At 41.6% G+C, this 26,181-nt stretch overlaps 2 protein-coding genes across 2 annotated transcripts; one reads left to right on the top strand and one right to left on the bottom strand.

Moving 5' to 3' along the window:
* Positions 1-26,181, bottom strand: part of RTKN2 (rhotekin 2) — a 354,426-nt gene that overhangs the window by 92,866 nt on the left and 235,379 nt on the right.
* Positions 9-24,664, top strand: ZNF365 (zinc finger protein 365). Of its 2 annotated transcripts, XM_048859310.2 has the most exons (5): positions 10-151; positions 1,223-1,966; positions 14,059-14,239; positions 18,205-18,242; positions 23,793-24,664. In XM_048859310.2, the coding sequence occupies exons 2-5, from the start codon at positions 1,236-1,238 to the stop codon at positions 24,031-24,033; spliced, it is 1,191 nt and encodes a 396-aa protein (XP_048715267.2). In that variant the 5' UTR covers positions 10-151; positions 1,223-1,235; the 3' UTR covers positions 24,034-24,664. The 2 variants fall into 2 exon arrangements, with proteins under 2 accessions (XP_048715268.2, XP_048715267.2); XM_048859311.2 differs by lacking the exons at positions 18,205-18,242; positions 23,793-24,664 and adding an exon at positions 14,646-14,928 and having other exon boundaries at positions 9-151.

The following is a 26,181-nucleotide window of genomic DNA, read 5'->3' on the forward strand; positions in this document are numbered from 1 at the left end:
CGCTCACTGCTCAGCTCTATGTGTTGGTGTGAATGAATGAGAGAGGGGGGTGTGAATAAGTGTGACTGTGCTGGGCTCAGCGTGATTTACGGCTCTGCTGAAAACTGCTTTCCCCGCAGCTTCAGCACCAGCAGCAGCAGCAACAAGTCGGGTAAGTGCCTGCTCTCTGCACCACAGAGCCTGGAGGCGGGGGGGGGGGGGAGGAAGAGAAAAGATGTGCTTGCTGCAATCAGTGCATGTGTTGTCAGTGCAGGGAGGAATGGGGTTTAGGGGTGTGCCTGAGGGAACTGGACTGAGCTCAGAGCCCTCGGAGAACTGGGTCTAGGGAATCCAGGGAGGCAGCATCAGGCACCGTACACACTGGGGGCGATGGGTCGCCTAACAAATACACACAGGCAGTAGAGAGAGGTTGGAGCTCTGCCTAATCTTCCCCAGCCCATGCAGAAATAGTGACCTTGTCTTATTTAATCCACTGTACCTTAAACATCTTTGTGCCCTCCACATGCACACTGCACAGCCCCCCTCTTTTGCACTCCTCTGCGTGTAAGTAGCCTCTCTTTGCCCCCTTCTGCTTGAAGTCCTCTTCTTGCATCCCTCTGCCACCCCCCTTCAGCTTTTCTGTGTGTAAGCTACCCAGCCCCCATTTGTCCCCATTTGCTGAGTTCATGTCACCACCAGTACTTTCACCTATCTGCATGTATATATATGCACAGGTACAATTTTAGATTTGTCATATTAACGGAAACAGTTATCAGGTCTTATTGCTTACTAGTCAACATAATGAATATAAAAATCCTTGTTATTGGCCTTTATCTGTGAGTAAGGAATAATAATGAATATATGAAAAAGCATAGTAAGCTATTTAGTTTCTGAGCATGCTACACTACAGACTAACATTGTACAACAGGCTAGCTTTTCATATATATGTAGTCTGACTGTTAAGTGCTACAGGGTCAGTTGCTCTCACTATCATGATGTTTCCGTTTAAATGAGAGCCTAATGAGGGCTTTGAGGCCGCTAAAAACGTTACAAATTAATTTGTTGACTTTATTCTGCTGTGTGATGTGCTGCCATTCGAATGAGATGGTTGAATTTGCTTTCCCAGGAACCAGTTTGAAAAATCAGTCTGAAAGTTTGTTCTTACTTCTTGGTTTGTATTAGCAAAATATGAGCATCTTTTTGAACAAACCTGAAAATTAGTTGGTCCTTTCTTTCCTTCCAGGATTGAGAGAGTAATGCAACAGCACACTTTTGAAGAAAGCAGACACCCCTGGCAGGAGTCATTTGAAAATGTCAGCATCTGCATGCCATTTCGTTGCCCACGATGTGGTGACCACACTAGATTCAGAAGCCTTTCTTCTCTGAGGGCACATCTGGAGTATAATCATAGGTATGAAGAAAGAAGCCTTCTGACAAAATGCAACCTCTTTTCTTCCCTCAAAGATACAGACTTGCTCTCTTCCTCAGAGACCATGACTCAAGGAAAACTGGGGAACACCAGCAATGCAATAAAACAGAAACCATCCTACATAAATTTTTGTGACAGCTCACATGAGAACCCAAAGAACAGAAAATCACTGGAGATGGAAGCTGAAAGGCCTGTCTCTTTTGTGGCAAATTACGGGTCAGCAGACTTCACAGATGAGCAGATTTCTAAACCGTGGGTTCCAACAACAGACTCCAAAGCCTCTTTTGAGGCACATGTACGAGAAAAGTTTAATAGGATGGTAGAAGCTGTAGATAAAACAATAGAGAAGAGAATTGACAAGCTTACCAAAGAGCTGGCCCAAAAAACGGCTGAGCTGTTGGAAGTTCGGGCCGCTTTTGCGCAGCTGTCTCAGAAGAAACAGGAAGTTCAGAGGCGAGAGAGGGACCTGAACAGACAGGTGGACGTTGCAGTTGAGATGATTGCTCTACTGAAGCAACGTCTTACAGAGTCTGAGGAAGCACTTCACAGGAAAGAAGAGTAAGTGGAAGGGCAATAGAAGCACAGTATCGATGGCTTTGTATGTGCTTGGAGAACATGTGCAGTATTAAAGTAGATTTATACACACACACACACACACACACACACACGTTCTTGTAACATGAAACCCACTGTAAGATTTTGGTAGTAACTGCAATACAATAGATAATGCCAGTGTGGTGGAGGTTACTACTCTGGAAACAAACTGTAGAAGCAAAAGAATACCAGATACGCTGCCTTTATGCCCTCATGTTCAGTTAACAATAGTGCCCAAGATACCTTGGTCACCACTAAACAGTGCAATTGCACCTTAGGCAGCACTACACCAAATGTTACCCTCTGTTATGCAAGTGTAATTCCTTTGACTTCAGTGGAGTGGCACAGACGTCACTGAGACTAAACTTTGACTTAATAAACAAATTGACATGCATGCTGCATATCATTTTTAAAAAGTGAGGTTTAATAAGGGCCAGACTGTGGTGCCCTTATCACTCTGACTAGTAGCTTACTCTGAGCAGTCCTATCCTAGAGGAAGTTATTCTCAGCGTGAGTAAGGGTATCACAATCTGGCTGTAGCAGAGGGCCAACGCCTGCCCTGTGTTGTATGGGTGCAGCATGAGGCAGCGGTAAAAGGAGTTCCTTCTCCCCTATGGAGCAGCAAGGCATGGCTGCAAGCAAGTGCTCAAGAGAGCATTTCTAGAAAAACCTGGGATGGGGTTTGGGGGATGGGAAGTAGATCTATAAAAACAGAATTTTATGTATCACTGGAACCACAAGCAGATTCCAGACTCATTTTGGCAAACCACCCATTAAAAATGTAGCAATGTTTGTAACATTATTTATGGATGAACTACTTACAGTATTTAGCATTCTCAGAAACCCTTTCAGACAGTTTGCAACAACAACTTACTTTAGTTAAATGCATGTTCTTTAAAATGTGATGCTCCTAAACTGGTTCATTAGTTACCAAAAAGAACTATGAGGAACACTAGTAGATATGACAGTGATTTAAAACAGATCTAAGTTTCCAAAATAATAGATCTTCTACTGCAGCGTTTTTTCATGCGGGCCAGATCCAGCTCCCACTGAAGTCAAAGGGGGTATTGCCAGGGACTTCAGTGGGGCCAACATTTTGCATTCTTTCAATTACATGAGAAGTCTTATTAATGCCAGTCAGAGCAGTGGTCAGACAGGGAAAAAAATAAGTGCTGGTACTCTCCAAAGCTGTGCCCAGATGTGAGGTCAAAGTGAGATGCATTAAATAGATTGTGCAAATCTTTGTAATAAGATCACACTTTCCCCTTTTGTGTGAGTGCTTCGATCAACAGACACACTTTAAATGACAACATGGTTAGGCCTCGGAGTTAACATCCCACTGTGCTCCATGGCAGCAGTTTACACCTCTTAGAAATATTCTTTTATACTGCTGGCAGATTCAGGCCTGGTCTACACATAGATGTTGTGCTGGTATAACTATTTAGGTTAGAGGTTTGGTAGTTAATGCCCCCCCCCCACATCCCTCCCAAGGTTTTGCACTCGCTTGAAGTGCCATAGGCCTCAGAGCTGCGGAGGGCATGGCCTGACCAATTCTTAACAGTGGTCCTGTATTAACTCAGTACGAACTCAGTAGTGGCTGGTGCCGGAGCATCACTCAACTGTGTGGTCGCAGTGCCACTGAAATTTGACTCAGACAAGTCTCAGGGAGTGGGATTGCAACCTGGCACACAGGGTTGCAACAGCACTGAACTTTAGCCCGGCAGCCCCCTGTCCAGAGAGAGGAGCAGCCAGACAAATGGTGTTGTGACCTGTCACACTGGGAGTCTGTTCCTGTATGGCACAGCGCATGGGAGTCCACCAAGAATTTAAAAAGAAAAGGAATATTTGTGGCACCTTAGAGACTAACCAATTTATTAGAGCATAAGCTTTCGTGAGCTACAGCTCACTTCATCGGATGCATACATTCCACTGTATGCATCCAATGAAGTGAGCTGTAGCTCACAAAAGCTTATGCTCTAATAAATTGGTTAGTCTCTAAGGTGCCACAAGTACTCCTTTTCTTTTTACGGATACAGACTAACACGGCTGCTACTCTGAAACCCACCAAGAATTGACTCCTGAAAGCACCTGCTCATGCATTGTGTGAGTAAGAGTGAGGGGAGGCTCCTCACCCTAGGAAACCTAGGGGCCCTGCAGCAGGTGAGGGAAAAGCAGGAACCAGAATACTGTCCTTGTGGGAAGAGGCAGTAGGGTTGCCAACTTTGGTTGGATGTATTCCTGGAGGTTTCATCACATGACAATCTTTAATTAAAGATTAATCTTTAATTGCTGGAGACTCCAGGAGAATCCAAATGTTACCCTCCGTTATGCAAGTGTAATTCCTTTGACTTCAATGGAGTGGCACAGATGTCACTGAGACTAAACTTTGACTTAATAAACAAATTGACATGCATGCTGCATATCATTTTTAAAAAGTGAGATTTAATAAGGGTTAGCAAACCTAAGGGGCAGGGACTGGAATTTACTCTTCCCCACCCCACCCCCAGAAATATTTAAATTGGTGCCACTACCTTACTGGAATAACCATACCAGTATAAAGCATCCTTGTACTGCTATAACTGTGTCTAGACTAGGGGGGCTGGGACTGCTTTAACTATACTGATATAGTTAAAGTGGCACAACTGGTGTGTGTATCTGAGCCCTCAGGCAGACACCTGAACTTGAGCACCCACTGGGACATCACTCAAAGAAGAAGGGCCAGAGATTTCTGTTTCTATTTTGTAAAAGAGTGTTTAATATTCTAGAACACTAGATACAGTCACCAAAGATAACTCAGGTCACTGAGCCACCTCAATCTGACCCATGACTGAGACCACACAGATGAGTAAAGGTTGTGGAGTGAGTGGAGCCCTTGAGCAAATTTCAGAGTTAATTGGAAAATGTGGACAGAAAGGAAATACTCAATGTTTGATGAAGGAGAGCAAGAGTCAGCGTGAATACCATGAGCTTCAGAATACCACGGAAACCTGCACAAAGGGAATACATTTTAAGCTTCCAATTAGATCACTGAAGCTAAGAGCAATTATGAGTTCAAGAGGGCCTCTAGAGGCTTGTTTCTGGAAAATAAGGGGATTTATTGGTATGGTGGGGAAAACAAACAAGCAAAAGGGGTTTGATTTTAATAAACCTAAACAGAGTAAGCACGCAAGGCCAGGGGACGTTTCTGCATCCCTAAATTTTAGTATGTGAGAAACATTTAAAAGATTAGAGACCTGGGCCTAAGTAGTTCTCTCTGCCTTGATCATTGTTATGACTAAGGACAATAAGTAGACAGCAGGAACTCTCCCTTTACAGAAAAACACAGTGCTGATTTTAATCCAAAATCCAGAATTTCTACTGGCATTTTCTTTTTGTTTTGTCTATTTGGTCTTTTTATGTTCTCTGGCTTTAATACAAGAACAAGACATAAGGGCACTTATTAAGGACCAAACTTTCAGTACTTAGACAAAACTTCCATTGGTTTCCCTCTGTCACCCACCTTCCATATTGTTAGTTTCTTACTCTCAAAGTGGAGTCATTATGCTGGAATAAAAGTCACCTTAATTCTAGAAGACTGTGTCCACATAGGGAGCTATTGTGGAACAGTTTATTCCACAATAGCTATGCTAGTCAACTTCCACATGAAGAGTAGGCCTTGGAGCCAAATTGTGACTTGTTTTTCCATGGCAGTTCACAGAGCTGTTCCCTTATGCCCCTAAGTAGCAAACTGACACAGCTGTGGTCAGTGGCTCTCTGGAGCACATATCCTATTCCTTCTGTGGATCTCTTGGGATGCCCGTAGGGGAAAGGGAAGGAGCAGAGCCATGGCTACATCCACTTGCACAGAGAACAGAAAGGGGATTCAGAATACTGGAGGTCGTCAACTCAAGCCATTTGTGTCAAGTTTTACAGAAACTTGAAAGAGGAGTTGGGCTCCCCTTTGAAAATCAGTGGGAATTGGGTACCTACCTTTCCTTGGAACCTTTGAAAAATCTCCTTCAGTTAGTTAATGCTTATCATTGGTATACATTTAGGGTCACTTAGGATGTGGAAACTATTGAGGCATTGCCTTGCTATCTACAGCAAAGAACATTTTTGCCCATATCCTCTTAAACCGATTACTTCCCCTTGTTGAGGAAATATTGGCCGAATCTCAGTGTGGTTTTAGACCATCCCACGGGACAGCTGACATGATCTTTGTTGCATGCAAAATCCAGGAAAAATTTTGGGAGCAAAATCAGGACCTGTACATGGCTTTCCTTGATTTGACAAAGGCCTTTGACTCTGTCAATCACAAAGCCCTATGGAAGGTGCTGGCCAGATCTGTCTTCCCTCCAAAATTTATGAAGGTCCTAAGGCTTCTCCATGATCAGATGACTGCCACAGTTTTCTGCAATGGCCTTGAGATGGAACCTTTGTCAGAAAAATGGGGTTAAGCAAGGATGCGTTGTGGCCCCAGCCCTGTTTTCCATCTACTTAACAGTCATTTTGGTCCTTGTTAAAGTTCATCACCTCCCCAATGGAGTTGACATTCAATATAGAATGGATAGGCGACTCTTTAATCTTTGACGTCTCTTCTCAAGGTCTAAAGTCTTCAGGGTGTCCATTACTGATATTCAGTATGCTGATGATTGTGTCATCCTCGGGCACACTGAGAATGACCATACTGGATTTTCTTGCACAAGCTTACCAAAGCCTAGGACTCTCACTCAATATTGAGAAGACTAAAGTGCTCTATCAACCTGCTTCAAGATTAAACTCGATAAGTTTATGGAGGAGATGGTATGATGGGATAACATGATTTTGGTAATTAATTGATCTTTAAATATTCATGGTAAATAGGCATAATGGCTTGTGATGGGAAGTTAGATGGGGTGGAATCTGAGTTACTACAGAAAATTATTTCCTGGGTATCTGGCTGGTGAATCTTGCCATATGCTCAGGGTTTAGCTGATCACCATATATGGGGTCGGGAAGGAATTTTCCTCCAAGGCAGATTGGAAGAGGCCCTGGAGGTTTTTTGCCTTCCCCTGTAGCATGGGCACGGGTCACTTGCTGGAGGATTCTCTGCTCCTTGAAGTCTTTAAACCACAATTTGAGGACTTCAATAGCTCAGACATAGGTGAGAGGTTTTTCGCAGGAGTGGGTGGTTGAGATTCTGTGGCCTGCGTTGTGCAGGAGGTCGGACTAGATGATCATAATGGTCCCTTCTGACCTTAGTATCTATGAATCTATGCTTCAGGCCTTGCACATGACCCACCACAAATCACCATCAACAGTCAGACTTTGGAGACAGTTGAGCACTTTTGCTACCTCAGTAGCAAACTTTCTCAAAATGTAAAACTCAACAGTGAGATCCAACACAGGATCCAGTGCACAAGCGTTTCCTTTGAGAAATTGTTCTGACACATTTTCATGGACCATGACCTATGGCAGGATACCAAGATCCAGGTCTATAAGACAATCGTTGTTCCTACACTCCCCTATGGATGTGAAACCTGGGTGACCTATCAACAGCACCTCAAGAGTCTGGAGAGGTACCACAAACGATGCCTCTGGAAGATCCTTCGCATCAAGTGGTAAGATCTCTGCACTAACGCCAGCATCCTTGCTGAAGCCAATGTCACCAGCATTGAAGCAATGATCCTTGTGCACCAACTACGCTGGGCTGGAGATTATGTGCAGATGCCAGGTTTTTAGCTCCCTCTACTCTCAGCTCATGCATTGTCAGAGATCCTGTGGTGGTCAGAGGAAATGCTACAAAAACACACTGAAAATGCATCTTAAGAAAACTGATGTGGACATCACAAGCTGGGAAGAGCGAGCTACCAACCAACCCCAATGGTGCCATATCCTCCACCAGGCAGTGGCCCACTTCCAGGAGAAGCGCCTTGCCCTTGAAGCTGAAAAGAGAGAGAGGAGGAAAGCAAAAGAAATAACTTTCTCCCAGCAGGCTGCTGGCCTACCACAAAATGTCTGTATCTCCACGGGCAGATTTGCAGTTCCAGGGTCGGACTCTTGAGTCATCTCAGGACCCATATGGAAATCCGTGGTAGAAATCATCCTCGAATCAAGGGATCTCCAATCGATCATTTAGGGTCACAGAAGAGGTTTTTTTGTGAATGGGTGACACACCTTAGGGCCAAATTCAGACCCATCTGACTCATCCTAGTGAGTCAATGGAACTACTCATGGAAATAACTACTCATCAATGGGAATATGAGGTTCACAATCGGACAGAGACCAGCGCAACTCATGCTTTTTTTAAAGTACACAGTGGAATGTGCTTCTGATTATTTTCAGCAAAGACAAAGACAGTCTTTGCATTGCCTGTAAGTACAGTAATTGGTAGAGCCAACCAGCCTTAAGGTGATAATACTTCCTGGGCTGATTAAATTCTATCAAGACAGCAACCTTAATTTCTAACCAGACCTCAATATTTATGTGGTACATTATCAACCAAAGAACTAAAAAATAAAGCTTGCTGTATGATAAATTAGCAACATTCCATGTCTTAAAACAACTTTAAGGGGGGGAGGTTTGGACAAAGTTGTTCAAAACTGTAATTATTTTAAGGGTTATTATTTAGGGATTTGACCCCAAATCTTAGTAACTATCTTAGTATTTTTGTCCATTGAAAAAGTTTGCTGGAGGAGACGATAAATAAATAAATCCACAGAGATTCTGAGCTCCACTGAATAAAGCCATCACTGCTTGGAAAGTGTCCAAGCAGGGCTCAGGATTTTATGGCCTACATATTTTAAGGCATTATTTTAAGTGATAGCAGATAAATGAGGTATTTTTGAAGAAACAAAGGGTAGGAATCTTCAGGCTGAATGACTATGGAAAGGAGAGCCAACAGATTACATTTGGGGAAGGTGAGGAAGAAGATAATGTTGAAAATGGAGGGGTTCAGGTGGGTTTAATAACCCTAGAGAGCCTGTTTAGAAATATTAGAGGAGTACACAGGGTGCAGCATAGCTAGCATGACCTAAAGTAGTTCTTTTGAAGGTACAGTGCCCCAGCTTTGAGGCAGCCCTTATCAAATGTTTTCCACTTAGCCTCTTCAGCAGACTAAGGGTGATTTTGTGATAACACTGGTCCCAACTGTCTTGCCTTGGTATATTGTGTGTATTCTCCATTCCCTCCCTCTAAACAGAGGGCCCCAAAATGGGGAGGATGACACTGACTTCATTAGGAGCAGCATCTGACCATACCATAGTGAGTGTCAGTTTTTCTGTGAAGCAAAGGAGTGAAAAATAGCAAAATGGGGAAATTCAGCATAGGTAATATTAACAAAATCCAAATTAGCTAGCATAGGCAAGGTGTGAAAGGGAAATAAAGAGAAAAAATAAAGAGCACATAGCTATTAATAATATATATATTAAAAATAGATCTGAAGCAAGAAGGTCATATATAAGCCTGTGAGTAAGACCATGCAAACTGCCTAGAGCGAAGGAGGCAATTAAAAAGACAATGTAGCTGTGGTGAAGTTAAATGAGTTTGTTGAATTAGTCTTCTCTAGTATGGATGATGAGGGAAAAAATTCCCCAGTGAACAACTTCTAGGTAATCAAGGCATAGCAATGGCAGAGAGAAAGATGTCTCCAAGGAAGAGGGTTGGAACAACTGAAGAAACTTAATAGCAGTAAATCCTCAGGGCTTGATGTTGTTCTTAAAGGAAGTAAAAATATAATAATTATAAGATAGCAGAGCTACTAACAAGTATGTCATGCACCTTAACAGAACAGGAGCTGTGCCTGAGGATCAGAGGGTTGCTACTGTGGTGCCTATCTTTAAAAAGAGAGTAAAACTCACCCTGGGAGTTATAGAGTGGGGAGGCTCACTTCTGTAGGGAGAAAATTAGTTGATAGTAAAATCATTAAAGGCACATTAATAAACTGCATGGATGAATCTACACTAAAAAGCACAGGATTTACCATCCTCAATCAGACCATTTGCCCATCTAGGTTGGTGTCCTGCCTTTGACAGTGATCTCAATCTTCCAAAGAAAATCAATCCCTTACATAATATATCTGGCCAACTATGGATGTGGAGGAAGGGGAAATTACTTCCTGCCCTCTGCAGGCGATCCAGTCACACCCTAGAAAAGGAGATTAGGTATCCTTTTAATGATCTTTCCTGATACCATTAGTATTCATGAAATTATCCAGCCCATTTTACAGCAACTGCCAATTATTCAACACTTGATGAGCTGTCACAGTGAATCCCATCAGGATGACTATGTACTTCAGCAAGTAGTAGCTTCTCATTGCTCTACATTGGCTGGTTCAGTAGCTGATGCTCCTGCTGCTTCTGGGGGGAAGGGAAACCAACTATCTGCCCCTCTCCCCTGCCAAGAGTAATGGATTGTTACTCACAAAAAAATCCAGGGCAGTCCACCTATACCCTACTGAGGGCTCAAGGCATGACCCAATCAATTTAGGCCCCCTCAGCCTTTCCCTTCTGAGGACTCAGGGTGTAAGGCACCTATCCTTACTTATGGGGCTCTGGAAGAAACCGGGTCAATTTAAGTACCTGCCCTTTCCCTCGGGGCTCAGGGCTTTATGGGTCTGCAGGACCTTTTCCTAGTGAGGGAGCCTTACACAGCTGTGCTCTAAACATCTATTTATTAGCAACACTCAGAATACATATACCAACCAAATCTCTTATGCTCACCACTCCCAATATACAGACAAAATTCACCTGATGGCCAGTCAGGATCCTCTCCTCTGGGGTTCCAGCAATGCCTCTGCACATTACAGTTGTGCAGAGGGGTCAGAGTTCTAGCAGCTTGATGTTAAATTCCAATCCGGAGATGGTTCCCAAAGAGCTTTTTTTTTTTATTACATCATACAGGTAAAACTAGCTACCTCCTTTAACTTTACTAAACCTATCACATTATTCAGTACCCCTAGGTAACAAAATTTAACCAATCACACACTGGCACCTACATTTTCTTCTCCCTCCTCAACTCTTTTTATATTTTATCTCTCATGCCCAAATTGTAACTTATGACCTTCTTTGTTTGTGCAGATGGGCAGCATAAATTCACTAGTCAGAGCTTATCTTATCTATTTTACCAACTCTTGGGGTCTTTCTGTTTCCTCCCTAAACTTCCCAGACTTGGGTGTCTCTACTTTACAACCATTGGTGTTATAACTCTTGTTAGGGGCATTCCTGAGTTGGGGGCACCTTAGCAGCAGTGGAGCATTTTTCCCCCTTACTTTTAGTGGTGAAATCCCGGAGTTTCACCCAAAGCTGGTTTAGTACGGGGTGAGTTAAATCACAGGCCTACAGTATAACAAACTGCATGTTTCCATGTCTTTGAGTTTCCTGTCTCCTACTAAACAGTAGGGCATGTAGGAAATGAAAAGGCAATTTGTTTGTTAATGCAAATTCATTATTATTTTCTGTAAAGTTTGTTGCAAAACCTTGTGTTGTGTAATCTATGCAATAACGTGGGCAGATATATTCATCTGATCATTTCTGGAGGAGTAACACTAAGACAGATTTTTTTTTTTGTAAACAAAGTAAAAAATTTCCTCAGTCTGACACATACAGGGCCTTTTGATTTGCTGTCCAGGTAAGTAAGATTCCAAAGGCCTCTATTTGCTCTCGCACCAGTATAAATCCAGAATAACTTCATGGAAGTCAAAGGAGTTACAATGATGTAAGTGAGTTAGTGAGAGGCGAGTCAAGTGCTAAAATTCATCTTGGTTTTAGTGTTAGCATTATCCTAAACTCTGCTCTGTGCCTTTTACCTGATTATAGAAAACCTCATGTTATTCTGGAGCAAGCTGTAGTGACAGAAACCATACATAGCCATAAAGCTGGCATTACCCAGTATACAGTTTCAAAAATAAGTTCCCATTATCTCATTCTTGCTTGTCACTAGCAAAATCTGGAGTATGTGTAAGTAAATATCCTAAAAGGAGCTGGGATGAAAGACAAAGCCTTTGTGTATGCCTTGAAACAACCATTCCTGGAGCACCTTCCACTTCCACTCCTGCTAGTTCAGAGAGCTTTTTAGTGCATTATGGCATAGGCACCGACTTCCCCTCTGTTTGGTGGATGCTCGACACCCCCCACCCAAGCCTCCCAGTCCCACCTCTTCCCACCCCTGCACCGCCCTCACCCCACCCCACCCCTTCCCTAAAGACCTCGCCCCTTTTCCGCCTCCTCCTCTGAGCACGCCCTGTCCCTGCTCCTCCCCCTCCCTCCGGGAAAGTCCTAAGTGCAGCCAAATAGCTGTTAGGCGGCAGGGGATGGGGGGGAGGAAGCACTGGGAGGAGCGGGAATACAGCGTGCTTGGGAGTGGGGGAGGAGGCAGCGAGGTGGGGGCAGGGGGAGTTTGGCTGCCTGTGGGTGCAGAGCACCTCTAATTTTTCCCCATGGGTGCTCCAGCCCTGGAGCACCCACGGAGTCGGCGCCTATGCATTCCGGTATTGTTTACAGCAAAATCCAGAGGTAAATCAAATTCTTCATGTAAAGATTCCATAGTCATTTGCTTGTGCCTGACACTGCTCATGAGACAGATTCAGTTCATGGTTTGCTGGGCAGAAAAACTGTAAGGAAGCTATTATCTACAATTATGTGGAATTAAAACAGTTTTTTAGATAAACTTAAATACGAAGAGAAACTTCTGTGTGCTGATGAAGAAACAGGGCTTTAGAAAGTCATCACCAGTATAATGTTTTTCTTTTTAGCCACTGTTTATAGTGTTCTCATCTCAGACTACATTTTTCTCTGGCCAGTTTTGTCCTTTTTTATTTACCAAATACTGATTTGCCCCCCTCCCATATTCTGTGTTTTGAAGTAAACTAAAACATTTGAATACCAGTAACCTCAGTTTATCTCGCACTTTGTGATTAGGGGCAAATCTGACATGCTCAGAATTGCACTTAACCAGCTCACTCTTCACCCTGTCCCTTTCCTTACCATAGCAGCATAGAGGGATTATGCCTCAGGCTATCTTACTTAGCCTTGCTCACACTTTGTCTGGAGCACAACGGTCTTTTTCTGCCCTAATGTGCCCTTTGTAAGGATCAAGGCCAAAATGCAATTTAATGGGCATGCCAACAGTGGCTCTGTTGAATAATGAAGGGCTGATGTTTTAAAATAAAGCTATTTGGGAATCATAAAATTGTTCTATTTCATTTAATTAACAGGATAGGTGAGAAATTTTAGGTTTCTTTTCATTTCATGTCATATTTCAGGGTTAAGTGTCGAACTGGTGTGTATGTAAACAGGGAAAAGGGCACCACATTTGCAATTGAACATTAAGGAAGTGTCAATCTTGGAATGTACTAAATGTTGCTTTTACAAAATATCTCCAGCCACCACAGTTGGTGATGAAGGTTATTTCTAAGATTATATGGGAGATCCTCATCTACCATTTGTTGGCCTTTCATATTGCTCATTATGAGTGCAAGTCTCTTCCCTGGATGCAATAAACATATGAGTGTTTTTAGTGCTGTTGGCAAGGAGTTTACGAGATGAACTTGTCAAGAGCTTCTGAGGTGGAATTTCCATTTAAGGAAGGAAATTGCCTGAATCACATTTTGCTAAATCTATCCCATATTTGCATGTTTTTATTTTAAGACACAGCTCTGAGCAGGGGACATTCTGTGCGCCATCCTGGCCCTGAAGGAGCTCCAGGAGGCCACTGTGTTTTAGTAAGTTCCTGGGAAGCACAGCAGCTGTGCCACCCCTTAAGGAGTGCACGGGGGTATGTGGCATAGCAGGGCAGCCTTCCTACCCATTGTGGGGTGGCCTGCACCTTCAGGACTGCTAGCAGGAAAACAAGGAATTTCTTGGAGAGTCTTTCCTAATCGTATAGATATTCCAAGTCTGTCTATTTTCCTTATTTCCAATCATAACCAGAAAAAAGATAAATATGGCAGTAAACACAAAGGCATTGGTAGGAGATTTCTACAATACAGGTGAGAATCCCCTTTCCACTGCTGTTTCTTAGCAACAATTACAACAACAAAAAAGCCAGGACTCTTTCCAGTACTTCGATGTTGCTGTATTTCAAACACTTTTGTCTTACAGAGAGGTTGTTACTTTTAACCACTTCCTGGAAGAGGCAGCTGAGAAAGAGGTCCATGGGAAAGCCAGGCTCCAACACTTCATTGAGAATCTATTGCAGCGGGTTGATCTGGCAGAAAGACAACTAGAATATTATCAAAATCAGCAGATAATGTGCAATTACAATGATGTAAATGAACATATGGTAAGCACACAAGACTGTCATCTAATGTAGATGTTCTCAAACTGTGGGTCGGGACGCCAAAGTAGGTCACAACCCTGTTTTAATGGGGTCACCAGGGCTGGTGTTAGACTTGTGGGACCTGGAGCCAAAGCTCAAACGTCACCGCTTGCGGCTGAAATCAAACCAAAGGCTTCACCCCTGGGCAGCGGTGGGGCTCAGGTTACAGCATAATCTCCCCCCCACGCCGCCGCCGCCGCCCAGAATGTATTTTTGGGCAAATTTACTATTTGTGGAAAAAAGTCACTTATCTCTACCTAGCAGTGAAAAACTCACCTATGACTTGGGCTGATGTATCCATAAATGTAGCTGTGCTGTGCATATATGTATGGAGAGAATTAAGAATTTCACTTTTTTTTTTTTTTTTAAGATTTCAATGCCATGCAGTGGTGTGGCTGGGGGAGCAACACATACAGAAGCTCAGTTGATCCGAACCCCATTCTTTCCCTACCACTCAGCCAGACTGCATTTTCTTTTCAGTAAATGATGGCAATCTTAGAGAAGAGTGGAAAAGGACTGCAGTAGCCAAAGATGGGAAGGAGAAAGTGAGGAATAATGAAGTGTCCATCTGCCTTTTTGCTAAAAGGTCTTGTCTTTGGGACAAATAGCCGATATAATTTTTTCCATTAATAACCACTACTATTACTTTGAGTCAGTAATTTCCCTCTAATATATTACATTTGTGTGGCAAACTTCATCCACAAGAATTCCAAAGGCCTTTTGACACTTAAATGGATACAGAGTACAAACTGTACCTAGAATAGACTTCATCCATCGTGGAAATGCAGCCACGTTAGGTGAAAAAAGCAACTACTGGTTGACTGCACACAGTGCTTAACAGCAGTTTAAGGGTAGAAAGCAAAGGTCACCTTAACTTGACATAGTAAGTACTGAAATAACATAATAGAGTAGAAATTTGGTATGGAAATCAAGGCTGATATCTCAAAAAGTGCTGTGAGATCTTTCAAGAGGACTATGGGTAAGAACCTTTGTTTTAAATTGCATCTGAAAGAGTACTCCCAATAGCAGAGTGCCTTTTAACAGCATACTGAGCCATTGTCTCATGGGGGGAGCACTGCCTTCTGAATCAGCTGCACTACCAAACGCTGACCATCCTGACCTTCCTGAGCTCACAAAGTTACCACAGAAACCAACATGGTGTGACTACAGGCATGCTCAGCCTAATAGGCTGAAAAGACAATGGAAATCAGATCAGAACTCCAAGAGAAAAATTTACAAAAAATACAGGGGTAGGGGAAGGATTTACTGGACCAATAATTATTTTTAAATGCTGAATTTGGGAGACAAATTTATTTCAGGATCAAACTTTCAGCTGTGGGCACTAGTTTTTTGTGAATATATTAGACAATTAGAAATCTAAACACCCACTACAAATGTGCTAATAGTTGTGCAGGAGACACAAAATTTATTGTGTAAGTTTACAAGTTGTGTCAACAGTAAATGCCTTCTAAGTCATTTGTCCTCTTGATTCTAAGAGCATTATTTTCTTTTTGAAACCTGTGTTGTCCAAAAGTTGTTACTATCTGATGGCTTTTGGCCATAGCTGGTGTCCTAAGTGAAATGATTATTTGGTGTCTTAGTCCACTTCTCAGTGAAGAACAGTGATTAGTGACAGGTTTCAGAGGGGTAGCCGTGTTAGTCTGTATCAGTAAAAACAACGAGGAGTCCTTGTGACACCTTAGAAGCTAACAATTTTATTTGGGCATAAGCTTTTGTGGGATGTAACCCACTGCATCAGATGCATGGAGTGAAAAATACAGTAAGCAGGTATAAATATAGAGCATATGAAAAGATGGGAGTTGTCTTACCAAGTTGTGGGTCAGTGCTAATTGGGCCACATCCATCCTAATTGAATTGGCCTCTTCTCAACAGTTGACAAGAAGGGGTGAATATCAACAGAGGGAAAATTAGACCCTACTACAGAATAGACACCTTGGGGAGTTCCAGCCTGGCTGTCTGGAGCACACCTGAGGTGGCTCTTACTGTGCCAGAGGCTGACAGGCCTTAGTTGGTCCTGGGATTGGGGGTGGGGAGAGAAAAAGGGGTATAAAGCTACCGTTATGCCCCTGCCCCCTCAAGTGAATGCTAGCTGAGAATCAAGCTTAGAGATTTTTAGTTGTTTTTGTAGAATAAATATGATTTGACAAAATTAAAGGTTGCGAGGGAAAATGTATTTAATCCAGTTTAATGGGGAATGATGTCTTATTAATTATCTTGAACACAATAATTACTTCTCATTGTATCTACACTGTATAATCAAATGTGAAGTACCTACAGTCAGCCCTTGCTATTCTTCTTTAGCAATTTACTTTGATTATAGTTACAAAAAAAAAATTGTAAATACCTGCTGGTAAATGAACTAACAATGCATACATAATTACAAGATTTAAGATTATTTATTAAGTTGGAAGAGTTGTTAGTAGGAAAAGAAACTTAAAGAAAAAATTCTTTGTTTAAAATGTTCCTAGTAGTGAAAGAAGGGAAAGGTGGAAATATGATTCTGCATACTGAATATACAGAATTGTTTTTGTAACTAGAATAGTTTAAAAATATTCCATTATTGCACTTCAATCATTTAAAATTTGGCTTTAAATTTTAAATGAGTTAAAAATATGAGCAACTGGACTAAAAATATACAGCTGGAAGATAATTTCATAGCCTTTGATTGCATGGCCTCAAAATGAGAAAACAACAGTGGCTTAACTGGAGAGATAAGATGGGTGAGGTAATATCTTTTATTGAACCAACTTCTGTTGGTGAGAGAGAAGCTTTCAAGCCACATGGAGCTCTGCTTCAGGTTTGCAAATTACACCTATCCGTTGCAGTGTACACATAACTAAAGTGACCAGATGACCAAAAATACGGGCTTTGCATTTAAAAAGAAATCCCTTTATCTGTTTTCAAACAAACTGTTGCTAAGCTATGACAAACCTCTTCAAAGTCTCTGGGATCTGAATTACTACTTATTTTCTTCCACTACAAATACTGGGCTACATGCTAACAATATTTAGAATTTAGTGCGTAGGGGTTCGGAAGCACTGCAAGTTTGCACCTGTTGAATTTCATAACTTTGAGGAAGACAAAATGAAGCTTTCTTCTATCCCCTCAACCCCTAGAACAGGCAGTGAGTTCTACCTCTTAAACATACTGATGTCCTGAAATCTGTGTAGATCTAGGGGTGCCCCTAACTGAGATTAAAGTTAAAACACATGTGTAGATCTTTGCAGGATCAGGGCCTTAGATACACATTGGTTTTTGTAGATATAAAATGATTTGAATGACAGAAGACCACTGTACATAGGTGGCATATCAGTTTTTCGTTTGGGAAGGCTACACTCAGGAGTGCCAGAAGCTCCCTAGAAGTGGGGGGGCCCCCACGGGTGCCCTGACAGTGTCCCCTGCTTCCCCGCTCTGCCCTCTTCCTGAGACCCCATCCCTGCTGCTCACTCCTCTCTGCCCCCCCCCCACCACCTGTCAATCGCCCTTAAGTCAGGAAATAAGTGGGAAGGCTTTTGTATGTCATTTCATTTTGCTATTATCTTCATTTATCTATATGACCTCCCATTTTTTTCCTGCCTTCCGGCCGAGTGACAAACTGGAGGGGGCGAAAAGGAGCGAGCAGCAGGCAGGGCCTCAGGAGAAGAGGAGGAGCCGGGGAGGGAAGGGGTGGAGCAGCACGGAGCAGCACCCCTCCACACACTGCTGCCACTTCTAGGGAGCTCCCAAGGGAAAAAGGTGGCAGGCAGGCATGCCTCCAAGGGGAGGTGATCCACCTCCATCATTTGCCCCTACATGGCCAGTCTTTTTTATTTTAGGGAGACTTAGCCTCCCCAAGCCTCTTATATGTGCCACTCACGCCACTGTGATATTTGCTCATAATATGAACATTTTTCTGTTTTTTTTTCCAGTTTACAGACCTCTCATCAAATAAGAAACCCAGATGCCTGTATGTATGTCATTTCATTTTTCTATCATTTAAACATGCTTACATTTTTGCGTATGCTGTATAACCCTGATCCTAAGTCCATTACATTGGACTTCCATGGGCTTTGGAGCAGGTCCTATATTTGATGATATATATGCATTTTGCATAATAAAGGAAAAACAGGTGTTTTGCTAAATTAAAAATAAAATATAATTTTATTCAAGAAAAAATAGAATCCTTTTGTGCCAATACATTACTGCTTCCTGTTTGACCGTATGAGGTTTTTGCAAAGTTTGAATCTACTAAATGAACACATACTAAGTTTCAGATAAAAATGTCTTTAACATTCTGTCATGGCCATTCTTGAATACCATATGTGGGAGATTTATACTTGCCATTGTCAGATTTTTTAAAGGGGACACAACTTAAAAATACCATATTATAAACAAACAAATGTCCTGATCTACAGTATGACTAAAACAGCTTCAATTTTTAAAATCAAATTTAAAAATGCAACTTGTCACTTTGTTTATTTTTTAATTTCTTAGCTTGGACAATGGAAATTATTGGAATTAGTTTCACTTTTGCTGATAGGGTAGGAATTATTAATAACAGTGCAGGAGTTGGTGATTTTTGTGTTTGTTTTTTTACAATTTATTCCATTAGAAATTTTTTTTAAAAAATCATGAAACATTTCTTTACTAACCTAAAACCAGTAGAAACAAGCTTTTTTCCAAAAACTTAAACTTTGGCCTATACTTGAGCTGACAGTGTCTCTAAATTTCAGACCCCTATCACTGTTTATATGAATGGAAGGAGTGGGAGAGTGTGTGAAATGAAACATGATGTGACAAATTCACCTAAGTGGGTATAACTCCACTAGAGACAATGGAGTTGCACCCACTTATGTCGACATTGTAGAAATAAGATATATCAGGCCAAGTTCAATCAAACTTATGTATTGAAATCAGATGTGGGTAAGTGACATGGACATGGATAATTGCAGGGGTTGGTAACAGCGTATACAAGCCACCGGTTTAAAGCAGCACAGTTTAGTAGAATCCAGTAGTTGCTACCATCTGCTGGGATTTCAGTGGCCTATATGAAATAACTTGCAGGTCTCCATCCAGCCACTGGTAAACAGTTGTCCTTACGAAAAACACCATTAGAACGGGCACTAATTAGCACCCCAGCAATCTCAGCAGATACACCAAGGACTGAATCAGCAGATGGACTGAAATTACCTGCTGCTTTATAGAGATGGTTACCACAAACAGAGCTGAGGCAGTATGGGGAAGCTTCTGTTGCTGCTATGCCTGTTCTGTGGATGAAGAGATACCGTCAGTTTCCATAACTGTCAAGCCAGCTGGTTTTGAGATCACATTACAAATTAAGTTAAGGTTAAAGAGTTAAGCAAGCATTATATGCATCAGCTGATTTCACATATTGTACCTCTATAGTTTACTTTCCGTAACACAAATATATTGGCAATTTGATGAAGCTTCAACTTAAAGAGAATTTTCCTACAGTATTTTTATTTTAAAAAAGTAGCATTGTGGGTCACTGGTTGTTCAAGCAAGAGAACCAGGTTTGAGTCCCACCAACACTCTGGGAGGAGAATCCTCAGTTGGTATAAGCAGTTATAGACCCACTGGGCCTATAACACTTCACATCAGTGTCCTACCGCCTTATGTCAGAATGTACTAATAATTAGAGTTGAAACAGAGGATAGGACAATTGTCAGAGCCAACTGTCAAAAGGTGTCAAATGCATCTATTCTGTAATAACTCAGTAACTCTCACTGTACACTATCTCATCATCTAGCAACATAGACTAGTTCATAACCGGTTCGTGTGATCTTTTACCATTATGATCTGTTTTAATAATATAATAAGTATTTTTAAATACAATGAGGTTTTTTAAAGTTAATTTGCCTTCCACATGCACTGATGTTTATAACTATGAGGACTGTAAATCATTTGAGTCTGTAACGGTGTAGCACCCACCTCTCACGAGAGTCCCTTCTGGTCCAATGTGTCTGCAGTCATTAGCCAGTCCTGGCCCTGGTTTTGAGGCATGCCCCCAAGACTTCCTCACTGGAGGCACTGGTTTTACCTTCTCTGGTCTCTTCTGTCCCCAGCTTTCCAGATGGGCCTCTTAACAGTTCAGATACCCTTCTGGGGATTTATCACTGTCCAATTGTAGGCCACTTCCCCAATGGTCTGGGGCAGGGGGACCCAGGCCCACCCACTATATCTGATCCCAGCCACATGTCCTTTTAATGAAACTTCCTTCAGTTCCCTAGGCCACTTCCCCATGGTCTCAGCTTTCCCCAGTGTTTCACCCTTAGCTCAGGATTTTTCTGCATTGAGGTCCAGCAGTCAGCCAAGTGTGCTTTCTTACTCTCTTCCCCAATCCCTGCCCACACTGAGCTGTCCATGGTACTACAGTTTCTTTTGGACAGCCAGCAGCACCATGTACACTCCTCTGGTTCCTGCAAGGAACTGACTGTTGTGTGCACTGCAGCTCCTTTTTAAATGGCCCCCCTGGGCCCTGATAGGCTGCTCTCTGCAGCCTCCCCCCTGATTGGCTGCTTTCTGCGCAGTCTCTCCAGGCAGTTTGGAGGACTTTGTTCAATTGCTCCTTTCCTGGGAGGAGTGTGGCAGGACCCTGAGACCTCCAGCAGAGGGCCTCTGGGCCTAATCCACCCCATCACAGTGACATATTAATTTTGGTTGCAATTTTCAAAGTAGCCTAAGAGAATTAAGCACCCAAATGCTCTGTGACCAGCACCACCACTAACTCCAGCAGCAAAGCCCAAGCTGGTGTCGGTTGACATTAAGGGAACTATGCTAATTTACACCAGCTGAGGATCTGTCCCTGCTCTCCTCATTGGTTCTTCAGCTTCTCCTGAATGTCTCCCGTTTGCCTGCCAAAATCTGATAGCAACTTAACTTGCTGGGGGCAGCCACCTCTCATGTCCGTGCTGCTTGAGATTAGGGTTGGGGGGGGATCTACAAACCAAAAACTCTTTACCTTTCAGCACCCCTCCTTTGAGGTTATGGGGTTCTTTGTGTGGTTATCTTCATGAAATTACCTCTAAAGTAGTAATCTTAACAAAAACAAGAGTTAAGTTAAAGGAGAGAAAATGGAATTAAAAAAAACCTGTTTGCTAATTTATCTAAATTTGCACTTCTTATAACTTAAAGTAGCTAATGCAGTGTTGTTGTAGCCATGTCGGTCCCAGAATATTAGAGAGACAAGGTGAATGAAGTAATATATTTTATTGAACCAACTTCTGCTGGTGAAAGAGTCAAGCTTTTGAGCCATACAGAGCTCTTCTTCAGGACTGGAAAAATGTATTCCTAGTGTCACAGCAAAATGCAGGGTGGAACAGATTGTTTAGCATAAGTAGTTAGCACATACTATGGTCCTCCATGATCCCTTACGATATGTACTAACTACTAATGCCCTCTTCCACCTTGTATTTTGCTGTGAAGCTGGGAGTACCTTTCTCAGACCTGAAGCAGAGCTCCGTGTGGCTCAAAATCTTGCCTCTCTCACCAACAGAAGTTGGTCCAATAAAAGACATTACCTTACCCACCTGGTCTCTTTAAACTAGCTAAGGCATTTTCAGTATAGTTACAGAGGAAGCAGAAAAATAAATTGTTTTCAAGATGTAAACTATCTCCTCCCTTTGACTATTTTTGTCATCTTTCCTTGCTGATTAGATACTCTCCACTGTGAACAGAAATTTCTCTCTTATCAAGCCCTCCAGCTGGATCTGTTTGTATCCCAGACATATCACCTTAGATCCAAGCCTAGTTCTCTGCTTTCTAAATCAGGTTTCTTCAGCTACCTACACTCACAGTGGGGATTGGGTCACTGCTTTCTCCAGTAAATGGTCTATTAAAGGTACAAAGGCATTTGCTGATGCTTAATAGCAACCCAGAATAGCTTTCTAACAGGCAGATTGGCATTTTCCTCAATTCCAAGCCCCTCTTTTCTGTTGCTATAAACTGTGAATTAGAGACATAAGTCCAGTCTATGTCACATTGCTATTTAATTTCTATGAGGTTTGGACACCTAACTCCCTTTAAAAATATCACCCTTGATATATTTTATTTTGAAGAACATTACTGAGTACAGTAATAATGTGACTGAAATTATACATTGGGATAGGTCTATAATCTGCCTCCTCCTTGAGAACAAATGAATCAGCTTCACGATGTTATATTTGACAAATACAAACGGCCGTGTCTTTCAACATCAACCAGTTAATTGGTCCAACATACAGTTCCATTAATGCAATGTCTTAAAGCAACAGCCACAGTGACATCTGTAACAATTTTCTGTTCCTATGGACAAGATCTCACACTGGGCTACATTTGAAGGAAAAGATTATTTATAGAAAATTTATTTGCCAGTAGTTTTCTGTACTCTTCCTGCTATTACTGAATCGTTTAAGTTGGACCCAAACCTCCAGTCATTCGCTGAGCAGAACTCTCACATTGAACAAAGTATTAGGCCATGCTACAGGGTCAAAATGTTTATGACTAGAGTTCTAAAATTGAAGTTCAAAAATAAAGACTATAGCCTGCAACATGGAACTCTGATTAAGTTGGCAATGCAGCTTGGAATTCTATGAATATGGGGTTTGAATTGCATGCATTTGACCAATTGCACCTTCTTCTAGAAAGGTCTATCAAATGTGCAGTACAGTTTAACATTCTGAAGTAGCTCTGGTCAAGTCAATTTACTTCAATAAAGTCACATTAGGCATGAACTAGGACAAACAAAAGAAGGGGAGGTTGGCTTGTTTTTAGGCTTAAATTCTTATTCTCTTCCCCACACCAATTACTTATTATTACTATTGATCCACACACCCCAAAAATTCAGAAATAAGGTTAACTCAACAAGCATGATTTAAAAACTAAAACTTCCTCAACTAGTCAGCCAACCAGAGGCTTCAGACTTGAATTTGCAATACTGACTGTCAGCTTGTTTACAAATAAAAGGCAGATATCTGCCCACGGGGATCTGCCAGCACCACAGCAACCAAAGATCCAGCTGAGTTCCCACCACTGAGAAGTCACCAGAGTCCCACTCCCCTCTCTCCACTGCCACTATGGTATATGTCAATATTATTATTTAAAAATCAGGGTGAAATTCATCCATTGCAGAGGGCTAGCATGAGTCCTGTGCACCACTTAAGTCCTTTAAATCCCTTTAAGATGTCAAATTAGGGCATGTATGCCTTGTGCTAGCCAGCAGCACATGGACAAATTTCACTCTAAATGAACATGTACTAAAAGTGCATCCCATGATACACATAGAGTGTTCCAGTAAGAAATAAATGCAAATGTCTATATTTCCTTGGAGTAAAGGGAAACTACTACATGCTCGTCTCAACTCTTCCATAACGCTCTCCAAAGCAAAAGAACAATTTACAGTTATTCTAAAAATGCTATTTTTACCGTGCAATACCCCCGGTAGCCGCAAGTGTTCAGCACCTTTAAAAATCAGACCATTTGCCACCTTTGCAAAATCTGACTTTTTTTTAAATTTCAGAAGCCGAGGCAATCAGCATGGTTCATATAATATACCTGATGCAAAACCGCATTCCCTTCAAAAAGGTAGAATGTTCCTAAAGAAAAACAAGGATGACAAGAACAGCATCCAGCCAGTTACATTCTTCTATGAGCCTGTCGACTGCTCAAGAGAGCTATGGAGGCCACAGAAAAGAGGTGAACCAGTGAGTGCTGCCCGTAAGGTGAATTCAAAATCCAAGCAGGGTAAAAAAGGCAAATAGCTACAGTAACAGATTATATCATATAACAACACACAGGAGCTACTGGCACAAGGCTTCAACAAAACAGATATTGAATCATGTCTATTAGCTAAGCATCGTCCATTTCCTATTCATTTGTTATGCCATAAAATATTAAATATAAATATATAATATATACAGTATGAAAGAATATTTTTATTATTTAGGAATTTTGTTTCTCTTTTGGGGTCTATAAGCGAAGTAACATTTATTTATGTCAGTTTACATTTGATTTTTCTATTTATTTAATGCTAGAGCCTATTGAAAATGATCCCAATATCTGGCTGTATACTATTGTGGCCATATGTTTTATAACCAGAGATTTTAGTGGCACCATGTGGTTGGTTTACTAATCTAATTTCCATCTATGTCGTTGCGTCAGTTCAGAAGAATCCATTTAATTGGCATCCTGATACTCAGTCTTTGCGCTTAATTGGTGTGATTGCCAGGAAACATGTTCAATGACTAAACACTACATATACCAGGTTTCAGAGTAGCAGCCGTGCTAGTCTGTATTCGCAAAAAGAAAAGGAGGACTTGTGGCACCTTACAGACTAACCAATTTATTTGAGCATAAGCTTTCGTGAGCTACAGTAATTGTAGCTCACGAAAGCTTATGCTCAGATAAATTGGTTAGTCTCTAAGGTGCCACAAGTACTCCTTTTCTTTTTACATATACCAGCACACTTAGTTGTGAGAAGTGCATTTTAATGTAATCCTACAGTGCTGTCTTCAAAGCTGTTCATAGCAGCAGATTGGTATTTGCAATCCTGAATTTTCTCTATGCAGCCTTGCATGTTCATTTCATGCTCCTTCCCTGCTTTACTATAGCTGCTAAACAAATTGATTTTACCTAGGGCCAAATTCCAAGCTGGTGTAAATTGACACAGCTCAATTAACTTCAGTGTTTGCTTTGAAAATGCTATATGCTTTGTATTTTCAGTATGTTACAACTCCTGCCATTGTTGATCAGCAGGAATTGAACTGGGGAGCTCAGGCCTACAATCAGAAGCTACTTTGTCCATGTCTACACTGCAGTTAGACACCTGCAGCTGGTCCATGGCAGCTGACTCGGGCTCACGCCAGGGCTCAGGCTGAGGGGCTGTTTAATTGCAATGTAAATGTTTGGACTCAGGCTACAGCCCGAGCTCTGGGACTCTCCCACTTCATAGGGTCTTAGAGCTCAGACTTCAGCCCAAGCCTAAATGTCTACACCTCAATTAAACAGCTCCTTAGCCCGAGCCAGGGTCAGCTGGCACAGACCAGCCTCCGGTGTCTAACTGCAGAGTAGACATACCCATAATCAGCAGCTAGAGGGAAAGATAAGGTACACTATGTGCCAGCGTGTTCCACTGTATTATGTGTTTTTAGGCAATTAATGAATATTTACCAGCACAGTGTGTTACATGATCCTCTCTTAATTGGGATGATAATTTAGGTCCCAATCCTGCAAATTTTCATCTGTATGAATACTCCTTTCACACACTAATACTTCCATTGATTTCAAATAAACACATATGAGTAAGGATGTTAGAAAGGATTGCAGGATTGGAACCTTAACTGGAATGTCTCTACTTCCACTGGTTTGTGCCAATTAAAAGGATTCTACTTGATCATCGTGTTCTTCAGAATTAATTGTGTGTGTATATTTTTGGTAGCATTAATCCTTATGACAAGTTTATAAATATTAGCATCCTGTTGAGATTACTGGCAAGAATTGTTTTCTCGAGAAGAAAATAAATAGCTGAGTCAAGTCTCTGTTTAATTTATTTTTTAAACACTCTTAACAGATGCAAATTGTCTTTGTGGAAGCTGTTTTTTAAAGTACATATATAAAGATGTGCAGAAAATGTTACTTGTTTTTTATAATTATGACTGTAAGCCTAACAGTGAGAAGAAGCAGAAGAAAACATATCACCATGACTATTGCTGCAATAAACTCTAGATTTGCAATATATTTGATATAGAAGACTAATATGCTAAACTGCAGGAAACAACAAATGTCACACATTTTTCATTGTATGTAATTCCCAGAATGTATCATAGTGAAGAATGAAACGATGGAGTTCTCACTTTTATTTAAGATAATGTAAATGGAACTATCACGTGCGTGTTTAAACTTTCACAACA

The sequence above is a fragment of the Caretta caretta genome, chromosome 7 (genome assembly GCF_965140235.1).
Source record: "Caretta caretta isolate rCarCar2 chromosome 7, rCarCar1.hap1, whole genome shotgun sequence".
Taxonomy (NCBI): domain Eukaryota; kingdom Metazoa; phylum Chordata; order Testudines; family Cheloniidae; genus Caretta; species Caretta caretta.